This window comes from Schistocerca serialis, chromosome 8 (assembly GCF_023864345.2).
Source record: "Schistocerca serialis cubense isolate TAMUIC-IGC-003099 chromosome 8, iqSchSeri2.2, whole genome shotgun sequence".
NCBI lineage: Eukaryota > Metazoa > Arthropoda > Insecta > Orthoptera > Acrididae > Schistocerca > Schistocerca serialis.
In genome coordinates, this window is record NC_064645.1 from 69,217,921 (window position 1) to 69,241,573 (window position 23,653).

Genomic DNA, 23,653 nt, shown 5'->3' on the forward strand with positions numbered 1-23,653 from the left:
CATCTCCGTAACTGCTGGAGTCTTGTAAACAAGTGACTTTAGGTATCCCCACAGGAAATAATGAACAGCATTCAAGTAAGGTGACTTCGTAGGCCATGGAATAGGACCTCCCAGTCCAATCCAGTGATCAGGAAATACAGCACTGAGATGGTCGTGGACATCCACACTGAAGTGAGACGGTGCACCATCATGTTGTATCCACATCCTCTCAGGAACAGCCTAAGGTACGTTCTCCAAGAACTCAGGTAGAACTCTTTACACGAACATCAAGTAGAGGTGGCCGTTCAGACGGCTAAGTACTGGTAGAGGATATGACTCAATGAGATTGTCGCCTACAATGCCGACCCAGCTATTCAGAGCAGAACGTGCTTGATGGTGTGACTCTACTACAGCGTAAGGGTTTTCATCGTCCCATTTGTGGCTATTCCTGCTATTCGAAATACCATCACGGTCAAACGAGACCTCGTCAGTAAACAGTACGATTTGTAGGAAATCTGGTCGATCAACCCATTGTTGGAGTAACCACTGACACAATTCGACCCTTGGTACAAAGTCAGTCACAAGAATTTCATGGACTCGTTATCGGTTGTTCGTTGAGTACTCGTACATATAAATAAACAGCACAGCACATGTAAATTTGCACGTATGTCACTTGTAAATAAGCTGGCAAACAGTAATGCTAGACAAAGTGGTAGACAAGTTTACATCCATATCTCCTTAAGATGGCGTCTCCGACTCTAGGCTCCTACCTCAAATTCTTCAGTGGACAATAGTCTACGTCCTGTTACATTTTTGCAATCTGTTACTTAAACAGCCAACATATATATAGTGGCGTCCTGAAACTTTTATTTCGCTTTCAACGTTATTCAGACAATTCTCACCGCCAGTTGATTCAAATGATTAAAAGCTAAGAGACTTGATGATTTTTTGTTAAAGTAATGCAAATTTGCATTTGCAGGCAGGAGTGAGGATTTATCATCAGTTCTGTGTCAAAGAAAACAATTGTAAAACGTAAATCGTGAAGCAATGCCTACGAATTTATCGAGAAACATTGTCATTAGGCATGCTGTTTGTAGAAACACTACGCAAATAAGGAGAATGTTTGGACATTAGAAAAGTCATGTCATATGCAACACTATAATACTCAATCGTTTCTACCTCTACGTTTCTCTCCAGGCCAGACAAACGATTCGTCTTAAATGATTTAAAACTAGCAGTTACCGTATGAATAAACGGTGTGTTGGTGACAGCCCTTGCTAATTAGATGTAAGGCTTTCAAAGCATGCGTGTTTTCGTGCGGGTGTGCGTATCTTAGCCTGTCTGATCGGTTGTACAGGTATGCATGTGTGTGTGGAAGTGAACGAGTTCGCTAGACTATACGACAAATAAAATGGCAGCTTGTGAGATAGAAGAAAAATCAGAGGAGGCGTGAAGAGGAATGCAAAAATTCACTCAAGTAGACAGCTACAGAATGGAATGGAATACTTTCAGGAGCTGACCGTAGTTACTACTCTAGAACGTTTATGTACTGCATTCGTCAGCTCTTTCACTCGTTTTGTTATCCTGCTATGTGCTACTGCGTACAGCAGCTTCTGACTGTTTGTGAAACGGATATCTTTCACGTAAAGTTGGTCCAGTTTGCGTAGATGCCAAATATGTGCGTTACGTGTTCGATTGCAGGCATATAAGGTACTCCGTACGGGAGGCGCTAGTTCCGTTGTGAAGACAGAGAATTCGCGGAGCTCTTAGACAAAACTTAACCTGTCATCGACATGCAAATTGTATTCTTTGAAATGGAAATCGCGGAATACGAATGCACCGCTAGCGCTTTCACGGGAAGGAGCTTTGCCTGGAATCCATTAGCGACCCAAACACGTTCCGCATGGAATAGCACTTTGTCAGGGCGCTATTACTATAAACAAAGTGCGCTCGATGGCGAGCAACTCATATGGAAGCCGCGGTGGCACATCACCAGTTTATTGTTGAAGAACACTGGCGGAGTGAGGTATTAAACTGAGAGCTCCTCCGACCGGCGAGATTAAACGCGGAAGGGAAAATCCAGTATGAGATACAATCGCTATTGTACCAGGGACGGAAATGAAGTTGTGTTGCCGGCCACTGGTTGTGGAATAACAAGTTGGCTGGTGTGGGACTCGACGCTGCAGAAGGGTACAGCTTAAAAAGTCGCTCCGGTATTATTTTTAGTTGGTTCGACCAGATTTTACATCTACATCTACACTCAGCAAGCCACTTTGCGGTATGTGCCACAGGGTACTTTGTGAACCATTGTCAATTACCGCTATTCCTCTTGCAATCGCAGTATGGTTCGCGGGAAGAATGATTGTTGTTAACTCTCCGTGAGGCTCGAATCGGTCCGGCGCCTGCCATTGGAGATGTCTGAGCTTCCCCGTGACACTTCCGCGCTTTGTAAGTGATCCTGTATCGAGACGTGCTGCCCTTCTTTGCAACTTCTCCATTTCCTCTGTCAGTCCCATCTGGTAGGATCTCACACTGACGAAAAATATTCAAGTTCTGGTCAAATGACAGTTTTTTAAGATACTTCCATTGTCGGTGAACCGCATTTACTTAGGATTCTTCCCATGAATCCCAGTTTGGCATCTGCATCATCCACGATTAATTTTATGTTGTCGTTCTACCGGGTGGTTACATTTAGACTTTCCCTATTTAACACGTTATAACACGGAATCTAACTACCGTACAAGTACCAAACTCGGTAACATTAATGTCAAGGACATGGGGAATAGAAATAATGCAGAATTAATTCAGTTAATACACTTGTAATGTGCTGCAATGGTACATCATTGCATTACATACAGATACCATTGCTGCTACAAAAGGGGCTCAATATGGCGCCCACCAGTGTCCAGAAGAGCCTGAAAGCGTAGGATTGCACTCTGCACAGCGGAATGAAGCATGTCCATAGGTATGCTGGCTACCTCTCTTGATATTCTGCGCTTCAGATCAGCACGTGTGTGAATGTTCCCGTTGCAAACCCTGGCCTTCATGTAGCCCCACAGCCAGAAAACACAGGGAGAGAGATCAGGTGATCGTGCCGTCCAAGCACTTGGAAAATATCGGCTGATAGTGAGTTTCGGAGAAGCAGATGAAACTTCACGAGCTATGTGCGGTGGGTCCCCATCTTGCATGAAAACTGTTGATCGAGTGCGTCTCTCTCCTGTATGGCGGAGACAACATGCTGGCGAGGCATGTCGCAGTAACGCTGGCCAGCCACACTGCACGTCTTTGGTCCTTGAGCGCCAACCTGTTAAAAAAGAATTGGCCAATGATGAACGTAGTCGTCAAGCCAAATCATACGGTGATACGTTCAACATACAGAGGAACTTCATGCACAGTGACTGGAGGTGAAGATCCCCACTTTCTGCAATTCTGTGTGTTCACCTCACTCGTCAGAGAAAGATGAGCTTCGTCTGTCCACAGAATGGTCCAGGGTCAGATCTCGTCAACTTCAGTCCTTGCGAGAAAGTGGAGAGGGAAGTCAACACGTCGTTGTGTGTCCTGTGGTGCAAGCTGCTGTACGATATGGATCTTGTACGGATGCCATTTCAGAATGATTCGAAGCACCTTCCGTACAATGGGCCACGGGGTGTTCAACTGTCGGGACACAGCACGTGCACTCAATGAATATCAGGAATTTCGTCAACCGTCTGTGGTGCAACCGGTCGTCGGCCTCTTCACGGAGCGACGCCCTTCAGTTGATTCGAACTGCTTCGTCATGCTCCGCACAGCAGATGGAGAAAGAGGACCTTTCCATAATCCTTTCATCCGGAGATATCTTCGAAGTGCAGTTGCACCTTGACTTTTGTTTTGATGATAGAGGTTCACCAGTAGTGACCAATAGTCCAAGATCATGTTGACATGTCAACTGCGATTGGTCAGGTGTGCGCGACTACGAATCACGAAGACTGATCACGGCACCTGGTGTCCATAATTGGAACTGGACGGTGATGCTGTGACACATGGAAATCCTGTACCCCATACTCTGGACATTAATGCTACCAACTCTGCTACTAGTCTGGTAATTAGTTTCTGTATTATAACGTGTTAAATAGTGGAAGTTTAATTACAACCACCCGGTACTTCAAATTCCTTTGTAGGCATACTTTTAGCGATTTTTCTGCCATCATGTAATCAGACCATAAAAGGACGCTCTACCTATGTGTACGCGACGCACTACATTTGTTTACATTGCGGTTCCATTACCAGTCCATGCACCAATCGTCGATCTGCTACAGGTCTTGCTGCCTTTCGCTACAATTTTCTAGAGGTACAACTTTCCTGCATACAGCATCATCCGCTGACGGCATGACGGGGTCCCGGTTTCGATTCGCGGCCGGCTTGAGGATTCTCTCTGCACGGTGTCTGGGTGTTTGTGTTGTCCTCGTCTTTTCATCATATCCTCATCATTGGCGACAGTGGGTAGATTGGACTGTGCAAAAAATTGGACTGTGAAAAAATTGGGACTTTGTATGGGCGCTGAGAACCGCACAGTTGAGCGCCCCACAAACCATAAACCATCATCATCATCATCATCATCATCGTCCGCAGAAGGTCTCATGGGACTTGCGTCGTTATTTACTCGGGCACTTATACAGGGTAAACATTAATAAAATCGACGAAGCTCAGGGACAGAAGATGGGAAATGGAGTGAAAATGATCTTATGAACGTGTGCATGGAAGTGTATCGTTGTCACGGTAGGTGGTGCTGACGAAGGAAAGTTCCTCTGGCCATGTGTAGGGTGTTCCTCGCGTGGTTCAGGCCGTGTGATGGACACAGCATACGGTAAACAGCAGAACGATCCGATATTCATGTCGAGAACAAGCCGATATGGAATTTGTGTGCGACCAAGCAAACGGAACCGGTCGACAAGCTGAACCTCGTCCTCCAGATCCGGTGTACGCACAGTCCGCCGCTTCCCTCCGCACTCGTCTCTCTGGAAGGACCCACGTTCACACAAACGCCCGAAAAGGGCTTGAAGTGTCATGCGACATGGATGGTGCTGCGACGGAACGGTCTGCCTGCTATAACTATCCTTTAAACAATCTGTTGACCTACCTGGATAGATTTCAGATTGTTTGTCATTTCACTCTGCAAAGATAGCTACCGGTTTAGCCGACAAAAGCAGCGTTGACCAAAATTCGACTGAATACCCACCACGCAAAGGCCACAAAACTCCACGCCATGAGCGGTAAAGCTGGAAGTTAGTTGAGTGTTCGGGATTCTTGCATTACCCGTTCCAAAAAAATGTCTAAAATTTCCTTTCAGTTGGTTCATTGTCTCTAACCGATCTATCAAGTACTTATTTAATATCCCGACGCTAATTATGCAATGTTACTAACTGTCCTGTAAAAAGTTCACACCCACAAGCAGCCAGAAAATATTTAGCCAAACCCGATATTTTGAAAGTCCTAAACAACAACTGACTCACGACTATTTGCGAGTTAACACAGTCAGCCGTTCACTAGTCTTCTTGCACAGAAGTGCTCGCCTTTATTGTCTCGTAATGTGCACGAAACACGCCCCGCGCAGTTTACCTACGAGTTGAAATGTTCACACGCGAAATCTCCTGAAGTAAATCACACACAAAGGTCAAACTTTTTCAAAATACTCAACAATGTAGTCTATTTTCATCAACTACACGAGAACCGATCAAAGGCGCGGATTTCTTCATTTTAGTACAATTTTGATCGACACGATTTAACATTGTGTTTACCATAAGACGGCTCTTGAGGAACTAAATAGATCCGTAGATCTGAGGTACAAAGCTCTACTCAAACGCGCGAGAAATTCTGAATTCAAATTGGCTAGTACGTTAAACAGCCAATCAGATAATCTCGAGCACTTCTATACTCGCGACATGTCTCATGTCAGCGAATCAGATTACCTCATGTAATTTTGACTAGGAATCTCGTAATTCGGAAACTAAATAAAATTTAATGAAAATCAAAATATCATTTCTTTCCCTAAAATAAACTACTAATAAATTTCAGTCTCTCCAAGACGCCCACGCAACCAAATGATAATGAAATAACATTTTTCACTGTACTATTAATTACGTCAGAAATTTGTGGCAATGAAACTAAAGAAAATTCCAGGAAATTAGATTATATCACCATATCTCTTGGTTATAGTTTCAATTGATATTGCAGATGAATACATTATAGTCCCTAACACAGTTTCACAATGCCAGCCCAGTTATTATGTGTTTTAGGTAAAAAATTATATTTCCGGAAGTATTTAAGATATTGATTTGAAATTTTAGCAGTATGGTTCTGTTATCCATAGAATTTTGTACACCAAGTGAGAAAAAGATCCGTTAGTATGTAACAGTACTTTTTCTGGTTTATAGAGAGTATGTGTAAGGATTGCATGCAGCAGCAGTCAAGTTCACGGCTCGTCCGACTCAGTAGCCAGCATCAACTGTGCGAGCGTGAGAACCAACGTCTCCTCTCCCGCCGGCTCCACGGCAGGCTACGTTTTCAGTGCAAGGTGATAACTCGTAACAATTTTCTACGCTACACGGTCCGTGAGCTTTCTCGTTTCGCTATTGCCGTGCTGCCAGTCGACCGTTGAAATCTGCTTGGCCGTACAGAAACGCCATCTCGGCTTGTTCCCGACATTAATACCGGGCCATTCTGCTGCATATAGCAGGCTGCGACAATCACACAGCAGCAACCCACAAGAAAAACACGGCAAGTGGTCAGCGCCATCTATCATGGCAACGAGGCATTTCCGAACACATTTTCATAGGAGCTTTCTTCCTCCATTTCTAGTCAGGAATCCGCCCTTACAGTTTAATGGTTTTATTAATGTTCATCCTGTGTATATTATGAAAGTTGATGGTCCCATTACGCGCATCTGGGGCACATCGGAAGCTACTTTTACGTCTCAAGAATTCTCTTCGTTCAGAATGACATTCTGTTCATGATACTAAGTCAAGGAACAGGGCCAGTAACCGAGCACCTGAATGTACTGATCTCCGGATGTGGTGGACGAGTAGTGTGCTAGGGGTATCGGATGATCTTGTTTCCGGAACCCATGCTATTTCCTACAGAGAACATGAAGCTGACTTGTAGCAAACAATACTGCCCCTAAAGAAATTCAACTGTATTTCCAAAGGTTACAGAGAATATAAACTGGATCAAACAGTTTTTAAGTCAGTTTATTGATAACATTGAAGGTTACCAGATCCAGAAGATAGCTTTGATGCAGTCATGGACTAGTAATAAGTATTACATCTACTTTTAGAAATGCCCTAATCGCGAAAATCTTGTCAGTATTGTATTAAATAACCTGTCTGTTATAAACTACATGCCAATAATCAACAAGTGAAATCAAATTAAACAAAAAAAATTGGTCTAAGCACTATGGGACTTAACAGCTGAGGTCATCAGTCCCCTAAACTTAGATCTACTTAAACGTAACTAACCTAAGGACATCACACGCATCCATGCCCGAGGCAAGATTCGAACCTACTATCGTGGCAACCGCGTGGTTCCGGACTGAAGCGCCTGGAACCGCACGGCTACCGCGACCGGCCCTCAAATTAAACAGAAGCATTGTAATAGACATGTTACAAGATAACAATATTTTGATGTAGAAGCTATTAGAGACTGAAAGAAATTTTCATTTTAAAGACAGGTTAAACTGTCAAGTTGTTAAAGAAATTCGCGTATTACGTGGCAGAAAACCATCTTCTGGTTTGGACACAGGATGGTACCGACGACAAAGAACGACTCCATTGCCTACATCCCATGCAACTAATTTAAAAAATGTATGGAATGTTACTCATCATAAAATTCTGTAACTGAAGAATTATCAGCCACCTCCAAATAGCTTTAATTTTTAATGGAGCCCTTAAGTGTGTACAAAAACAAAAACAGCGTAACTTTCCAGTGTGCATGCCTTCAGGTGTTCCTAAAATTGGACAATAGTTAGAAATACCGGCTAGGAAACATCATGCGTTCGTAGATACGCTGTCCTCAATGTGCCACATTCCTAAACAAATTAATTTAAGGCATTTACTTTACGGTATCGACATGTTTGCGTATTACATGAACTTTGTTTCCTCCGACTCAAAATGTATTCAATCACTTTTACTTGTTATTTCATGATTTCTTCACCCATCTTAATTTTTTAAACTTTAAATGTATTTTAATTTCCCATCGAGCCAATGATTGATATTTTATCCCAATTTATTCTTTGATTTCTAGTTTGATTTTTACAGTCTGCTTATGCTGATGTACGACGTGTTAACATAAGAAGTAATTTAGTTGCGTATGATACGTTACAGCTGAGATAAAGTTTCATTGACCTGTGTCAACAGCTTCAGATATCCATTGACAATATGTTACATGAATAGTACTCATACTGAGAACACTATCCTCAAAGATAAGCTTCAAATTTGCTGTGCCATTTCTTGATGATTTAATGACTGTTCTGTGTGGTACAAGGTGCCAGTTATACATACTCAAGATAATTCCACACGGCGCGTTCCACTTTGCTCTGAGGGCCATGCATATGCAGTCGATAAGAAAGTTTCCACGTTTAAACCAGTACCTGGAGTAGCTCCATCTTTAACTGCACTCTTCTGCCTTGAAGGAAATCGTGTGTCCACCCTTCAGTACGCCGACCAGTGTGGCCGAGAGGTTCTAGACACTACAGTCTGGAACCGCGCGACCGCTACGGTCGCAAGTTCGAATCCTGCCTCGGGCATGGATGTGTGTGATGTCCTTAGATTATTTAGGTTTAAGTAGTTCTAAGATATAGGGGACTGATGATCTCAGATGTTGTTAAGTTCCATAGTCCTCAGAGCCATTTGAATCATTTTCCCTTCAGTAACGTGATCAGATTTTGAAAAGGGTGTTTATAATTTTTCTTTAATTTCAAATTTATTGATGTAAGTTCGTCTACATGTACATAGATACTCCTCAAGCCACCTTACGGTGCGTAACTGTGGGTGTCTTGTGTTACTGCTAATCATTTCCATTCCAGTTCCACTCGCAAACAGAGAGATGGGTAAACGGCTATCTCTACGTTAGCATTCGAGACATGATTTTTTTTTTTCGTCTTGTCTCTGCAGTGCGTAACCTCACAACAGATAAATTATATTATAACCTCCCAACAGTAAAAAATATAATTATATAATTCACATTCAGTGTAACTGCCCAACAGATAAATTCCGTAACCTACCAATAATGCAATGTGACTAACCTCTCAATAAAATTGTGGTTCACTTATAACCATTCATTAATTAACTGTGAATTTAAACTGGTAAATTTTGGACGTCAGCAGCGCTGCATCATGGCCCTGAAAGATCATTCTGAGTAAAAATGAAAATTCTTCTCAATAACGTCGCCGGATAACGCATATATATATATCTGCTCCTATAAGAAATTTTTCTGGCACAGCCCTGTGCAATACTGGCCGATGGATTTGTCATGTATAAAAAGAAACAACAGATTTTTCTTTACCATAATCAGGATGACCATGGATTGGAGAAATTAGTAAAATCTTTAAATTGATTTGAATGACTGTCAAAAGTTAATTTTTATAAGAAAGATTATTATTAAGAGATTTCTTTTTAAAAGCATTTACATGGGACTTGCTATAACAGTACTACATATGCGCAAGGCTGCTTTTACCTTATACTACAACGCTCGGGCTCCGCCATCGCTCACCACGATCGGCCCAGCCAACTCCCATACACACGACTGCTAGCTACTAATTACTCCTACTGCCACTCAGTTCCTACTGCTGACAACACTGCTCTCTGGTCTGAGATTCTCTCATAGCTTACATATCGCAGGCAGCGCGTGAGCTCGAGTGCGCTAGCAACAAATTCCTTAATCATGGACCTCTTACAAGTCCTTACGCAAGGTGTACTTAATGGCAACAAGAATATTCTGCAGACTCTCGAAATGACAGTTCGCTAAAATTTATCAGTAGAGTTACACGAAAAGAACGTCTTCTTCCCACCAGTAATTCCACCTGAGTGCACGTACTTTTCCCACAACGCTCGGATACAGAAGGATCCTACCAGCGGTGCGCCTCGGAATTGCTTCTATATCTCCCTTTTATAGAACCTGGCGGCGATAGCAAACGCTCGAGCAGTGCTCAAGAATGAGGCGCCCAAGTTTTCCGCACGCTGCCTTCTTCATAGACGAGCCACGCTTTCGTAGAATTCTCTCACCAAATCGACCTTCCGCGCTCGTTCCATTTCATGACGCCTTTCAACGTTACACCTAGATATTTAATCGGCACGACTTTGGGAAGCAGCACACCACTAGTGTCCAATTCAAATATTTACCTCCAAATCGTTCAAATGGCTCTAAGCACTGTGGGACGTAACATCTGAGGTCATCAGATCGTTTGGCTTAGAACTAAGTAAACATAACACACATCCATGCTCGAGGCAGGATTCGAACCTGCGGCCGTAGCAGCCGCTTGGTTTCGGACTGAAGCGCCTAGGACCGCTCGGTCACAACGGCCGGCATTTACTTCCTCGTGTGCATTAATTTATTTATTTTTTTTTTGCATATTCAGGGCGCGCTACCATTCCTCTGTGTGTGAGAGTACGTGTTTTACAAGAACGAACGCAATCTGGAAAACGCAGACTCGGCTATGTGCTCTACCGGTTATAGCAGGAAAATCAGACAGCCGGGCGAGCGCCAAAGCGCCAAGAAGGCGTGCCAGCCTCGCTCGGCTGACAAGGGGGCCGTGTGTACTTGCCACTTGCCCCCCCGCCCCCTCCCCCCTTCATCCGATTTGGTACACACTGATAGCGTGTGTAGTGTGTATAGGTCACGGCTAGGACTTCAGCGAATGTAAAACGGAAGGCGCAACTCTCAACCGTTTTCGAGAAAATCGATTTAGAAAGTTTTAGGGACGTGTGTGTATGTATTTTTGTGTGGTCGCTAAGAGGCAAGAAGCCTGCAGCTCACGAGCTAAGCAGTACGGCTTAAGCGCCCGAGCAGAGCGGACTTGCGATGTGTTTCCGCCTAAAGCGTGGTCCTGCTCGCATTGTTTACATTCTTCGGCCGACACTAACGTGACGCCTAGCACGACAAGATCGCAGCGAATCAATACCGAACACTGAGACTCCTTTTTACACTCCTGGAAATGGAAAAAAGAACACATTGACACCGGTGTGTCAGACCCACCATACTTGCTGCGGACACTGCGAGAGGGCTGTACAAACAATGATCACACGCACGGCACAGCGGACACACCAGGAACCGCGGTGTTGGCCGTCGAATGGCGCTAGCTGCGCAGCATTTGTGCACCGCCGCCGTCAGTGTCAGCCAGTTTGCCGTGGCATACGGAACTCCATCGCAGTCTTTAACACTGGTAGCATGCCGCGACAGCGTGGACGTGAACCGTATGTGCAGTTGACGGACTTTGAGCGAGGGTGTATAGTGGGCATGCGGGAGGCCGGGTGGACGTACCGCCGAATTGCTCAACACGTGGGGCGTGAGGTCTCCACAGTACATCGATGTTGTCGCCAGTGGTCGGCGGAAGGTGCACGTGCCCGTCGACCTGGGACCGGACCGCAGCGACGCACGGATGCACGCCAAGACCGTAGGATCCTACGCAGTGCCATAGGGGACCGCACCGCCACTTCCCAGCAAATTAGGGACACTGTTGCTCCTGGGGTATCGGCGATGACCATTCGCAACCGTCTCCATGAAGCTGGGCTACGGTCCCGCACACCGTTAGGCCGTCTTCCGCTCACGCCCCAACATCGTGCAGCCCGCCTCCAGTGGTGTCGCGACAGGCGTGAATGGAGGGACGAATGGAGACGTGTCGTCTTCAGCGATGAGAGTCGCTTCTGCCATGGTGCCAATGATGGTCGTATGCGTGTTTGGCGCCGTGCAGGTGAGCGCCACAATCAGGACTGCATACGACCGAGGCACACAGGGCCAACACCCGGCATCATGGTGTGGGGAGCGATCTCCTACACTGGCCGTACACCACTGGTGATCATCGAGGGGACACTGAATAGTGCACAGTACATCCAAACCGTCATCGAACCCATCGTTCTACTATTCCTAGACCGACAAGGGAACTTGCTGTTCCAACAGGACAATGCACGTCCGCATGTATCCCGTGCCACCCAACGTGCTCTAGAAGGTGTAAGTCAACTACCCTGGCCAGCAAGATCTCCGGATCTGTCCCCCATTGAGCATGTTTGGGACTGGATGAAGCGTCGTATCACGCGGTCTGCACGTCCAGCACGAACGCTGGTCCAGCTGAGGCGCCAGGTGGAAATGGCATGGCAAGCCGTTCCACAGGACTACATCCAGTATCTCTACGATCGTCTCCAAGGGAGAATAGCAGCCTGCATTGCTGCAAAAGGTGGATATACACTGTACTAGTGCCGACATTGTGCATGCTCTGTTGCCTGTGTCTATGTGCCTGTGGTTCTGTCAGTGTGATCATGTGATGTATCTGACCCCAGGAATGTGTCAATAAAGTTTCCCCTTCCTGGGACAATGAATTCACGGTGTTCTTATTTCAATTTCCAGGAGTGTAGAAACAACTTTGTTAGACCAAAATAACTCGATGTCGAGCGCTTTTTAAACGAAGAGGCCAAGATCCAGGATGCCGACTTCGTCGGCGTCCACTTCTCGTTCGTAAGTAACAAGGTCAAAGCGAAACTAACTAACAACGCAACGTGCGACAGCATTCCTTAAAACGTGAAACAAGGAATACGCTTCTGCTATGCAGACGTAAATATCGGCAACCTCGAGGTTGCTCATTCCGTACTGGAATTGCGGATTACACGCATATTTGCAGTACACTTCGAACTCCCGGCGACTGTAGTCGGGGCGGAGCTCCGACCCTATGGTACAGTACATGACCACGTGGCAGAAAAGTGGACTCAGTTTAAGAAGTATCCAATTCTCAAAGGCGTACGCCACGTTTGATGAACTCCGAGGGCACGTAACATCATACCTCCAAATAGGAGGCTGCCAGGCCATAGTTATTTATGACGGCCAGCCTAAAACACGTTTCGGATGCGGCAAGGCTGTTCACTTGCGCTCCGAGTGCGTGCAATGTCTGATGACACAACTTCCACCCCAGGACGTGGCACCTCCACCAACGGCGACAATCCTCCCAGTAATTTACGTGGCGGCGCTCACGACGTCTCCGTCCGTCCAAACTCCACAGACAAACGTTGCTGTACCAGAACCGCCCACCGCAGACTGACAACCGGGCCGATCAGTCACACTGGCAGGTGCCAGAACACGGTCCAATGCTATCGACACCACCTGACACTGCAGGCACCGCTGACAGCAGGATGGCAATCGGTGCAGTTATCGTACCAACGGAAGTCTCTCTGCGGGCGAGGCGTGAATCAGTGTCAACGTCCTACGCGGAAGGCCACACCTTAAGACAGCGTCCTCCGAAACACCGAAGACGACACCACAGAACCACGGTAGAGCACGGCAGCTCTCGCTCTCAGGAGGAACAAGAACTAATCCTGCAGGACACCGTCCATGAGAAGGAAACCAATGCCGCTGACTCCGTGCCTGCAGAACGGTCGCCTGGGTGGACCGAGCCAGGCCAAACGTCAAGACTGTGCCAGGTTCTACTGGGCTGACATTGTCCCCTTTTTTTCTAGGACGGTACGAACACAGTGTCTTCGCTGGCGATTTTAGTTGCGTCCTTCCATGCACCGAATCCTGCACTACGCGCCTTGTCCGAAAATGGCCATGATGAATCACGATCTTCAATTGTGCGACACGTGGGGAAAGAAGTTCTGGGCACACGCATCTTACCAGTCATTCGGTCAGCCGACTGGATCGACTATATGTCTCACGAAGTCTTACACAGTGAGTGGTGGCCGCCGAACGATAACATCTGACCTTATTTGGTTATGGCAGCTATATCTGCGCGATGCATGTCCACAGTCAACAAGCCAAGCGTAGTAACGGCCGTAGTGGACTGCCGTCTGCAAGTTGCCGCAAAGTGGTCCAACTGTGAACGTCGTCACTGCTGATACCAGTCGCATTTGGAGTTGTGGCTCCTCTGCACCGAACTGGCAGCCCGCAGGACACCTAGGCAGTTCGGCAATGACACGGTTGTGTGGCATCGGCAGACCCTGGACTTTTGCTATGCGACGCTCTGGAATCTCGACGCTCTACACCCACCACCAGACAGACAACGAGAATGACACGGAATCAAAGCTCATATATTTTCGTTGACGAAGCACCGCTTACAAGGTGCCGTAGTCCGCTCGCGACGACAAGACCGAACAGCATGCATCACATTGTGGTGGACATGTGGACATGCGCTGACACCCCCGTGGCAGAGGACAAAAAACTCCAGTAGCACACAATGTCTTGAAGAAAATTCCTTTTCACTGTAACATTTTCTTTTATAATATTTTCATTTGCATACATTTGCTAATTATAATCATGTAATTATACGAAATAAATAAATATATAAATAAAAAAAAAGAAACAAATTATACACACGTGGAACATATCCCTTGGGAGAATTTTTGGGACTAGCTAGGGCAAGGCCTGAAGACGGATAGTCCATTTCCTTTTTTTAATGATAAAGTGGCGGTGCCAAGAAACGATGGATTTTATTTTTGGAGATTAAACTTGGCTAGATGAGACGATGGGTCCATGAAAAAATAAAAGTAAGCGCTTGGTTTCATAAGATCGAGGGCTGTGAATCGAATCTCGCTTACGCCACTTCTTTCTCCGTTCCCAAGTAATTCTAATAACTGGTTTATTATGACTGTGCAAATTATCGGTATCTAAGAAATTATTTATTACTAACATAAACGCCACCTCGAAAATTCAGCTTATTCTCTAACATTTTGAAAGTACTTCCTGTGGGTACGCTTCAATCCCAACACGAGCCCATTTTTCCGGTACAGGCACAGGTAAGGTACGACTCACCTTATGAATCCACTTTCCCGATAATCTGGCAATTTACTTTGATCGTCCAGGAACAGCTGTATGTGCTCAAACAGCTTTGGTTGGTGGAGGGAGAACAGGAATATTGGCCCTCGAGGCAGTTACGTGTCAAAAATAATTACATGTAAATGTATTGATGTGACTGCTAGCGCCACAGCGAGAAAACGTGAACCTGACTGTGAAGCCGAATCGCTTGACAGTGAAGTTTCAGAAGTACGATTATAAACGGCAATAGTGTACGGTGAACATCTCCTCCTCGATGCACCTTTGTACTGCGTTCCAGAACGATTTGTTCTCGGGCGAACGCACATCGTCCATTTCTGTACGCATGTTCATAGCGCTTTTGCTCCTCCATTTCCAGTCAGAAATCCGTCCGTGCAGTTTGTCGGTTTCATTAATGTTAAATCTATATATTAGAGCAAAGAGCTTCGGTTAAGTCGGGGGACATACCTGGATCTGTACTTCTATTTAAAACTCTGAATTGCTGAAAATTAGAACATCCGAAAAGGACTGCAGATCTCGAATTCTAAGTGGTCTTGACTGCACAATGCCCACAGTAATACACTGCTAGGTGAGAAACATCTGATTTCTGATTTGATGGTGATGTAGTTAAACAGATGATCTCATTGTAGGCAAACTCAGTCTAGTTCTGTATGTTACAGATGTTTAAAAAAGGCGAGAATTACAGAGATAGTTTCCTAAACTTTTTGAGGGCACTGCCAACCATACAGCTATTTTCAAGCTGTTTTCGAAACCGTTTGGAGTGTCAGTTGAAAAGTCCCCTGTGCAAGAGCAGACTTAACTGATCGAGCTGCAAGGTAATTCCTATTTATTTATTTCAAGTTTCTGCTACCAGTCACTTTTTATTCTATGCTTAATCTAACATAATGCAACGTGTTTCGAACATGTTCTGTTCATCTTCAGGCGTTTATACAGACATACATTCATGAAATTGTAAGTGATCAACTGTCATATAAAAGCCTTTCACACTATTTTCGTATCACATAATTGATGCATATGTATCTGCATCCTATACAGGCTGTAATATACATAGTCAACCATAAAGAAGAAAACCAGCAGAGGACATCACTGATTTCGATTTCTAGCCATACACTGCCCACCTCCTTTCCCCCAAATGCCACACCAGCAGCTACAGTTAACAACAATGGACAAAGTGTTCTAGATTAATCTAGTTTATGACTGTTTATTTTTAAGTAATATTTCTCTATGTATGTATGTATGTATAAACGCCTGAAGATCAACAGAACATGTTAGAAACGCGTTGCAAAAAAATGGCTCTAAGTACTATGGGACTTAACATCTGTGGTCATCAGTCCCCTAGAACTTAGAACTACTTAAACCTAACCAACCTAAGGACATCACACACATCCATGCCCGAGGCAGGATTCGAACCTGAGACCGTAGCAGTCGCGCGGTTCCGGACTGAGCGCCTAGAACCGCGAGACCACCGCGGCCGGCAACGCGTTGCATTATGTTAGATTAAGCATAAAATAAAAAGTACCTGGCAGCAGAAACTTGAAATAAATAACTATCCCACACAGTCACGGTTCACAAAGATAGCCATTATGGCTGAAAATAATTTAGGTGATTCCTGTTTTAAAGACGAATTCTTTCACATTAGAGCGCTACAGGACATCTACATTGCTTGACTCAGGTAGAATGTCCACGTCTCCATAATGAGGCTGCAATAGTGCCACAATATTTCTAACAAAATATGTGTGTGAAAGACCTTTTTTCGATTGTGAAACTAAATAAGTTGCGAGTACGTGTAAACCTGAGTGGAAAAATTTGTGAAATTGCCTGCATCTGTCCGTATACCGACTGTCTGCACCAGATAAAAATTATGTTACGTCCTGAGCACAACAAAAATAATATAAATAATACTCAATATTTGATTTGTTTGTTACGTATGTTGTGGAGATATTGCCATTTGAATGTGGTAGGTCAGAAGTTTGCCCCTCCTTCCTCTCCTCATGGCGTGGCACGGTGGTGGGGGAAATGTGCACTGAGGGTAAGCACCTCAGCTCTCATGCCAGGACTCGGTTCACTGGCCAGTTTCTTGGATATCCCAGCATTAAAGGGAGTGAATAGGCAACGGCAAAGCCATAAGGCCACTTATAGCTGACCCATTAAATGGTTAAACTGTTGTGACTTGGCAAGACAGCCAAGCCACTACGAGGTGAAGCCGAAAGGCACGCGTTAAAGCTCACGCAGGCCGGCGTGAGGTATGGAAAATGACAAGGTCTTTATAGTAGCAAAAATAGTACGTAGCTTCTGGAATACTTAACTGTAATCCATAATTGGTGAACATCGGTCTGACGGTACATGCATCACAAGATAAATAGCAATTGATAATGGCGCCTTGCTAGGTCGTAGCAAATGACGTAGCTGAAGGCTATGCTAACTATCGTCTCGGCAAATGAGAGCGTCATTTGTCAGTGAACTATCGCTAGCAAAGTCGGCTGTACAACTGGGGCGAGTGCTAGGAAGTCTCTCTAGACCTGCCGTGTGGCGGCGCTCGGTCTGCAATCACTGACAGTGGCGACACGCGGGTCCGACGTATACTAACGGACCGTGGCCGATTTAAAGGCTACCACCTAGCAAGTGTGGTGTCTGGTGGTGACACCACATAAACTGTCTGTATTGGACTTGAAAGTTGGAAAAATGGTTCAAACGGTTCTTAGCACTATGTTGCTTAACATGTGACGTCATCAGTCCCCTAGCAGTTACAGTTAATTAAACCTAACAAACCTAAGGACATGACACACATCCATGCCCGAGGCAGGATTCGAACTTGCGACCGTAGCGGCCGCGCGGTTCCAGACTGAAGTGCCTAGAACCGGCTGAAAGTTGGAAATCTGTACTTCTTTGCATTGTCGACCAGCGATTCTGCTGTGGTGTGCATACAAAACTCTGAGATATTATTATCACGAGTAATAGCGAGCCAACAGTTGTCGAGGGGAGTTGGAAATGGTCGGACATAGGGTGCGGTGGAGAGAAGCTGCGCGAAATGATAGGTCGCAGCCTGCCGTGTTCATGCTAGTAGCGCCGGAGCAGACTTCGGTTTACTTGAGGACTTTTTGGTAATTTGCCTGTTTGTTCCACGTAGTAGTTGTTCGCTAGCGCACTGGACAAATTTTGTCAGATTTGTATATGCATACAATGAGAGTAATTTTCGTACCTTTGTTGTGGCCAGAGACGTATTTGTTAAGTATAGGTTGTCAGTGTTTAAATATTCTATTTTGCGAATATAGTAATTAAATTCTTTCTTTCATTGTCGTCGTAGCAGTAAGGGAAATAATACAAAGCGCGAAACATCTTACACAGAACTGCTAACTTCACTGTTTTAAAGTAAATGCTGTAGTAGAACATTTCTGCAATAAATGAATGGATTTAATGTGAGGCAGAGCCAGAATTATCAAAACTCCTTTCCAGCAAGAACAATTACTAACCAATTACTACTCAACAATAGTGTTTTTTTTTTTATGGACTTGTAGTCCGGGGTGATAAGTTACAATACAGCATCACCGTGTGCTTCCCATAAACTATAAAAAATCAATTCTCAGGTATCTGACTGCGAGTTAAATTATTCTCTAACAACTCCTAGCAACCGTTCACCAATGCTCCTGTACGAAACAGACAAGTTATCTCGTCTTACCGGTGCAACTGCTTGAACATCAACATGCTAAATATATTTCAAAAGCAATACTGCGATCCATGCAGAGTTCAATGCATGGTCATGATAAACGCAACAACTACTGCCATATATTTTATATATTCCGTTAATATATTTTGAGAGATTGAATGATTAGTAGGGATTTGGTCAACTAGCCATAACCGGTGAAAAAGGAATGAAAGCAACCAATAAATACTTTAATTTTCTATATTCGCTGAACAGATTATTTAAACACTGACAAACTTTACACAGACCTTAATTATTCCTCGATGTCTATACTCAATAAACGTGTCTCTTGCTACTACAAAAATCCCGGCCGGAGTGGCCGTGCCGTTCTAGGCGCTACAGTTTGGAACCGAGCGACCGCTCCGGTCGCAGGTTCGAATCCTGCCTCGGGCATGGATGTGTGTGATGTCCTTAGGTTAGTTAGGTTTAATTAGTTCTAAGTTCTAGGCGACTGATGACCTCAGAAGTTCAGTCGCGTAGTGCTCAGTGCCATTTGAACCAACTACAAAAATACTAATATTACTCGCATTGTATGCATACACAAATCGGACAAAACTCTTCCAGTGCCCAAGCAAGCAACAAATACGTGCAACAGAAAGTCAAATTGCCATAAGATCTTCAGTGAATACCAAAGTCTCCTACGGCGCTACTAGCACGATTACGGCAGGCTGCGATCTCATCTGTTGCGCGGCTGCCTCTACCGCAGGCAGCTGCGTCCGATCACTTCCGACTACTTTCAGCAACTGCACGCTAGCTGCTATTCGCGATAATAGTATACCTCACACTCAAAGTTGGTGTTTATGTGGTGTCACCGCCAGACACCACACTTGCTAGGTGGTAGCCTTTAAATCGGCCGCGGTCCGGTAGTATACGTCGGACCCGCGTGTCGCCACTATCAGTGATTGCAGACCGAGCGCCGCCACACGGCAGGTCTAGAGAGACTTCCTAGCACTCGCCCCAGTTGTACAGCCGACTTTGCTAGCGATGGTTCACTGACAAATCACGCTCTCATTTGCCGACACGATAGTTAGCATAGCTTTCAGCTACGTCATTAGCTACGACCTAGCAAGGCGCCATTATCATTTGCTATTTATCTTGTGATGCATGTACCGTCAAGAGCTATGTTCACCACTTATGGATTAAAGTTAAGTATTCCAGCAGCTTCGTACTTTAATTGCTAGTCTCAGTTACTGTACCTGTTCCAGACCTCACGCCAGCCTGCGTGAGCTTAAACGCGTGCGTTTCGGCTTCCTGTCATAGTAACTTGGCCGTCTTGCCAAGTCACAACAGTTTACACACAACACAGAATCATTGGTCAACTTTGCAAAGAAGTACTGACGTCCAACTTTCAGAAGCGTTCGCTCTTAAGATGCAACATGCTGCTGTACGTTGGCTGGGCCAGTAAGGACGACTGTGGCAGTCACGTGACTCGTGTGTTGCAGTGCCGCCCCAGGGCCCGCTCAGCCTGGAGGTGGAGAGCGTGTCGCGGTACAGACCCGGAGACCTGCTGAGGGCCGAGTGCGAGGCGCCGCCCTCCGACCCTCCCGTCGAGATGCTCTACCTGCTCAACGACTTCCCGGTGAGTCTCTGCTCTACTACTCACAGTACACTGAAAGCCTCTATGAGAGGGAAGATTTATCTGATGAGATACAAGAAGAAACTTGAACCATTTGGAAGAGATAGGGGATCCAGTACTATAATCACAATTTAAGAGAGCTTTGGAGGATTGAAGATCAAATTAGGCAGTGGGGACAGATAAGATTCCATCAGAATTTCTTAAACCTTTGACCGGAGAGGCAACAAAACGACTTTCGGAAAAATATCATACACACTATTCTGAAGATTGCAAGAGCTGACAAGTGCGAGAATTATCGCACCAACAGCTTAACAGCTCATGCAATCAAGTTGCTAAGAAGAATAGTATAAAGAAAAATGAAAAGAAAACTGAGGATATGTTAGAGGACGACCAGTTTGGCTTTAAGAAAGGTAATGGCTCCAGAGACGCAATTCCGACATAGCCGTTGATAATGGAAGCAAGACTAAGGAATAATCAAGACATGTTGATAGGAATTGGCGAGCTGGGAACAGCGTGCGACAATGTAAAATGGTAAAAGATTTTCGAAATTCTGAGGAAGACATAGGTAAGCTATAGGGAGAGGCGGGTAATTACAATATGTAGATAACCCAATAGGGAACCAAGTGGGAAAAATAAGAGTGGACTACGAAGAACGAAGTACTTCGATTGAAAAGAGTGTAACATAGGGATGCAGTCTTCCGCGCCTACTGTCTAGTTTGTACAACGAAGAAACAATGAGGGATATATAGGAAGGGTTCAGGAGTGGAATTAAAATTCCAGGTGGAAGGATATCACTGAGACGATTCGCTGATGACGTTGCTACCCTCAGTGAAAGTGAAGAAGAATTACATGATCTGCCGAACACAGAATATGGATTCAGAGGAAATCGAAGAAAGACGAAAGTAATGAGGCCAGCAGGAATGAGAACAGCGAGGAACTTAACATCAGGATTGATGACCGCGAAGTAGATGAAGTAATCCTACTACCTAGGCAGCAAAACAAACAATGACGAATGGAGCAAGAAGGTCATCAAAAGCAGATTAGCACTGGTAAAAAGGGCATTCCTGGCCAAGAGAAGTCTACTAGTGACAAACATAGGTCTTAAGCTGAGGAAGAAATTTCTAACCTTGTACGTTTGGAGTACAGAATTGTATGGTAGTGAGACATGGGCTGTGAGAAAACCGGAACAGAAAAGAATCGAAGCATTTGAGATGTGGTGCTACAGACGAATGTTGAAAATAAGGTGGACTAATAAGGTAAGGTTGAGGAGATTCTACGCAGAGTCGGAGAGGAAAGGAATATGCGGAAAACACTGACAGGGAGAAGGGACAGCCTGGAACCACGCGAGCGCTACGGTTGCAGGTTCGAATCCTGCCTCGGGCATGGGTTTGTGTGATGTCCTTAGGTTAGTTAGGTTTAAGTTGTTCTGAGTTCTAGGGGACGGATGACCTCAGACGTTAAGACCCATAGTGCTCAGAGCCATTTGAACCATTTTTGAGAGGGGGCAGGAAGACAAGATATCTGTTAAGACATCAGAAAATTACTTCCATGTAGTAGAGGAAGCTGTGAAGGGCAAAAACTGTGGAGGAAGACAGACATTGGAATATATCCAGCAAATAATTGCCAACTTACACTATGTCATCAAAAGTATCCGGAGACCTCCGAAAACATACGCTTTTAAAAAATGGTTCAAATGGCTCTGAGCACTATGGGACTCAACTTCTGAGGTCATTAGTCCCCTAGAACTTAGAACTAGTTAAACCTAACTAACCTAAGGACACCACACACATCCATGCCCGAGGCAGGATTCGAACCTGCGACCGTAGCGGTCTCGCGGTTCCAGACTACAGCGCCTAGAACCGCACGGCCACTTCGGCCGGCCACTATGACAGTTAGGCGGGAGGTGAAAAAACTAGGATTTCATGGTCAAGCGGCTGCTCATAAGCCACACGTCACGTCGGTATATGCCAAACGACGCCTCGCTTTGTCTAATGAGCGTAAACATTGGACGATTGAACTGTGGAAAAATGTTGTGACGAATCACGGTACACAATGTGATGATCCGATGGCAAGATATGGGTATGGCCGAATGCCTGGTGAACGTCATCCGCCAGCGTGTATAGCGCCAACAGTAAAATTGGGAACCGGTGGTGTTATGGTATGGTCGTGTTTTTCATGGAGGGGCTTCCAGGTCTTGTTATTTTGCGTGGCGCTATCACAGCACAGGCCTACACTGAGCTTTTAAGCACCTTCTTGCTTCCCACTGTTGAAGAGCAATTTGGGGATGGCGATTGCATCTTTCAACACGACCGAGCATCTGTTCATAATGCACGGCCTGTGGGGGGAGTGGTTACACGACAATAACGTCCCTGTAATGGACTGGCCTGCTGAGAGTCCTGACTTGAATCCTGTAGGACACCTTTGGATTGTTTTGGAAAGCCGACTTCGTACCACTCCTCACCGACCAGCATCGATTCCTCTCCTAAGTGCAGCATTCCGTGAGGAATGGGCTGCCAGTCCCCAAGAAACCTTCGAGCAGAGCTGCGAGAGTGGAAGCAGTCATCAAGGCTAAGGGTGGGCCAACGCCATGTTGAGTTCCAGCATTGCCGATGGAGGGCGCGAGGTGTGCGGATACTTTAGAGCACATTGTGTAGGTTGCAATTGCTACTCTGAGACGAAGAGGTTGACAGAGGAGACGAATTCATGGTGGTCCGTGTCAGACCAGTCATAAGACTGACGACTCAAAAAAAAAAAAAAAGGGGGGGATGGGCTCACAGTGAACAGTGGGAGCTCCAGGTTAGCCACGGTTAAGAAAAAAATTGTACTCACATCTGTGCGCAGTATATAAAGAAAATTGCTATTCTGGGAGTGTTATGTGTATTTCATGATGTTTCCGGTTGCAGCCGTATGATGCGGAAATACTGCTCCAATAGTTGGCCTGTAAAGTCGCCGTCTTCAGGTATGCTTTACTCAGTGGGCTTAATCGTCATGGCAACATGTGCATCACCACACTCCTGATGTAAATATATATATCAGCACCAGTATGTGCTACAGTTATGAACGCTTTTGATCACATGTAGACTGCTGTAAATCTTGACCTCAAACTACTTGTTTGGCAGAGGGGCGCCACAACGAAAATTGAATTAACTCAAAGGATTGCTTTGATTAACTTTCTTCAAGTTTGGATCAGATGAGTAGGACTCTCACAGTCAAAAGGCTGCATTTTGAGGACGACATGTACTCACGTCAGATAGTTTTATATTCTGACAGAATGTAATTTTTGCAGTGTTACTTGAAAATGGCCATAAGGCGGAAATTGCAATCGTAATAATAAATATTTTATACAGTCAACGGCGACTATGATGTCTTTTAAGGAATAATTTTGAATTTTCTTCTTA

At 45.1% G+C, this 23,653-nt stretch overlaps 1 protein-coding gene across 1 annotated transcript in view; it reads left to right on the forward strand.

Moving 5' to 3' along the window:
- LOC126416108 (uncharacterized) overlaps nucleotides 1–23,653 on the forward strand; it is a 367,975-nt gene that overhangs the window by 241,449 nt on the left and 102,873 nt on the right. Inside the window, exon 4 of the mRNA XM_050083618.1 lies at nucleotides 20,122–20,258. Coding sequence (XP_049939575.1) covers nucleotides 20,122–20,258 — 137 coding nt within the window. The remainder of the gene's footprint in view (nucleotides 1–20,121; nucleotides 20,259–23,653) is intronic.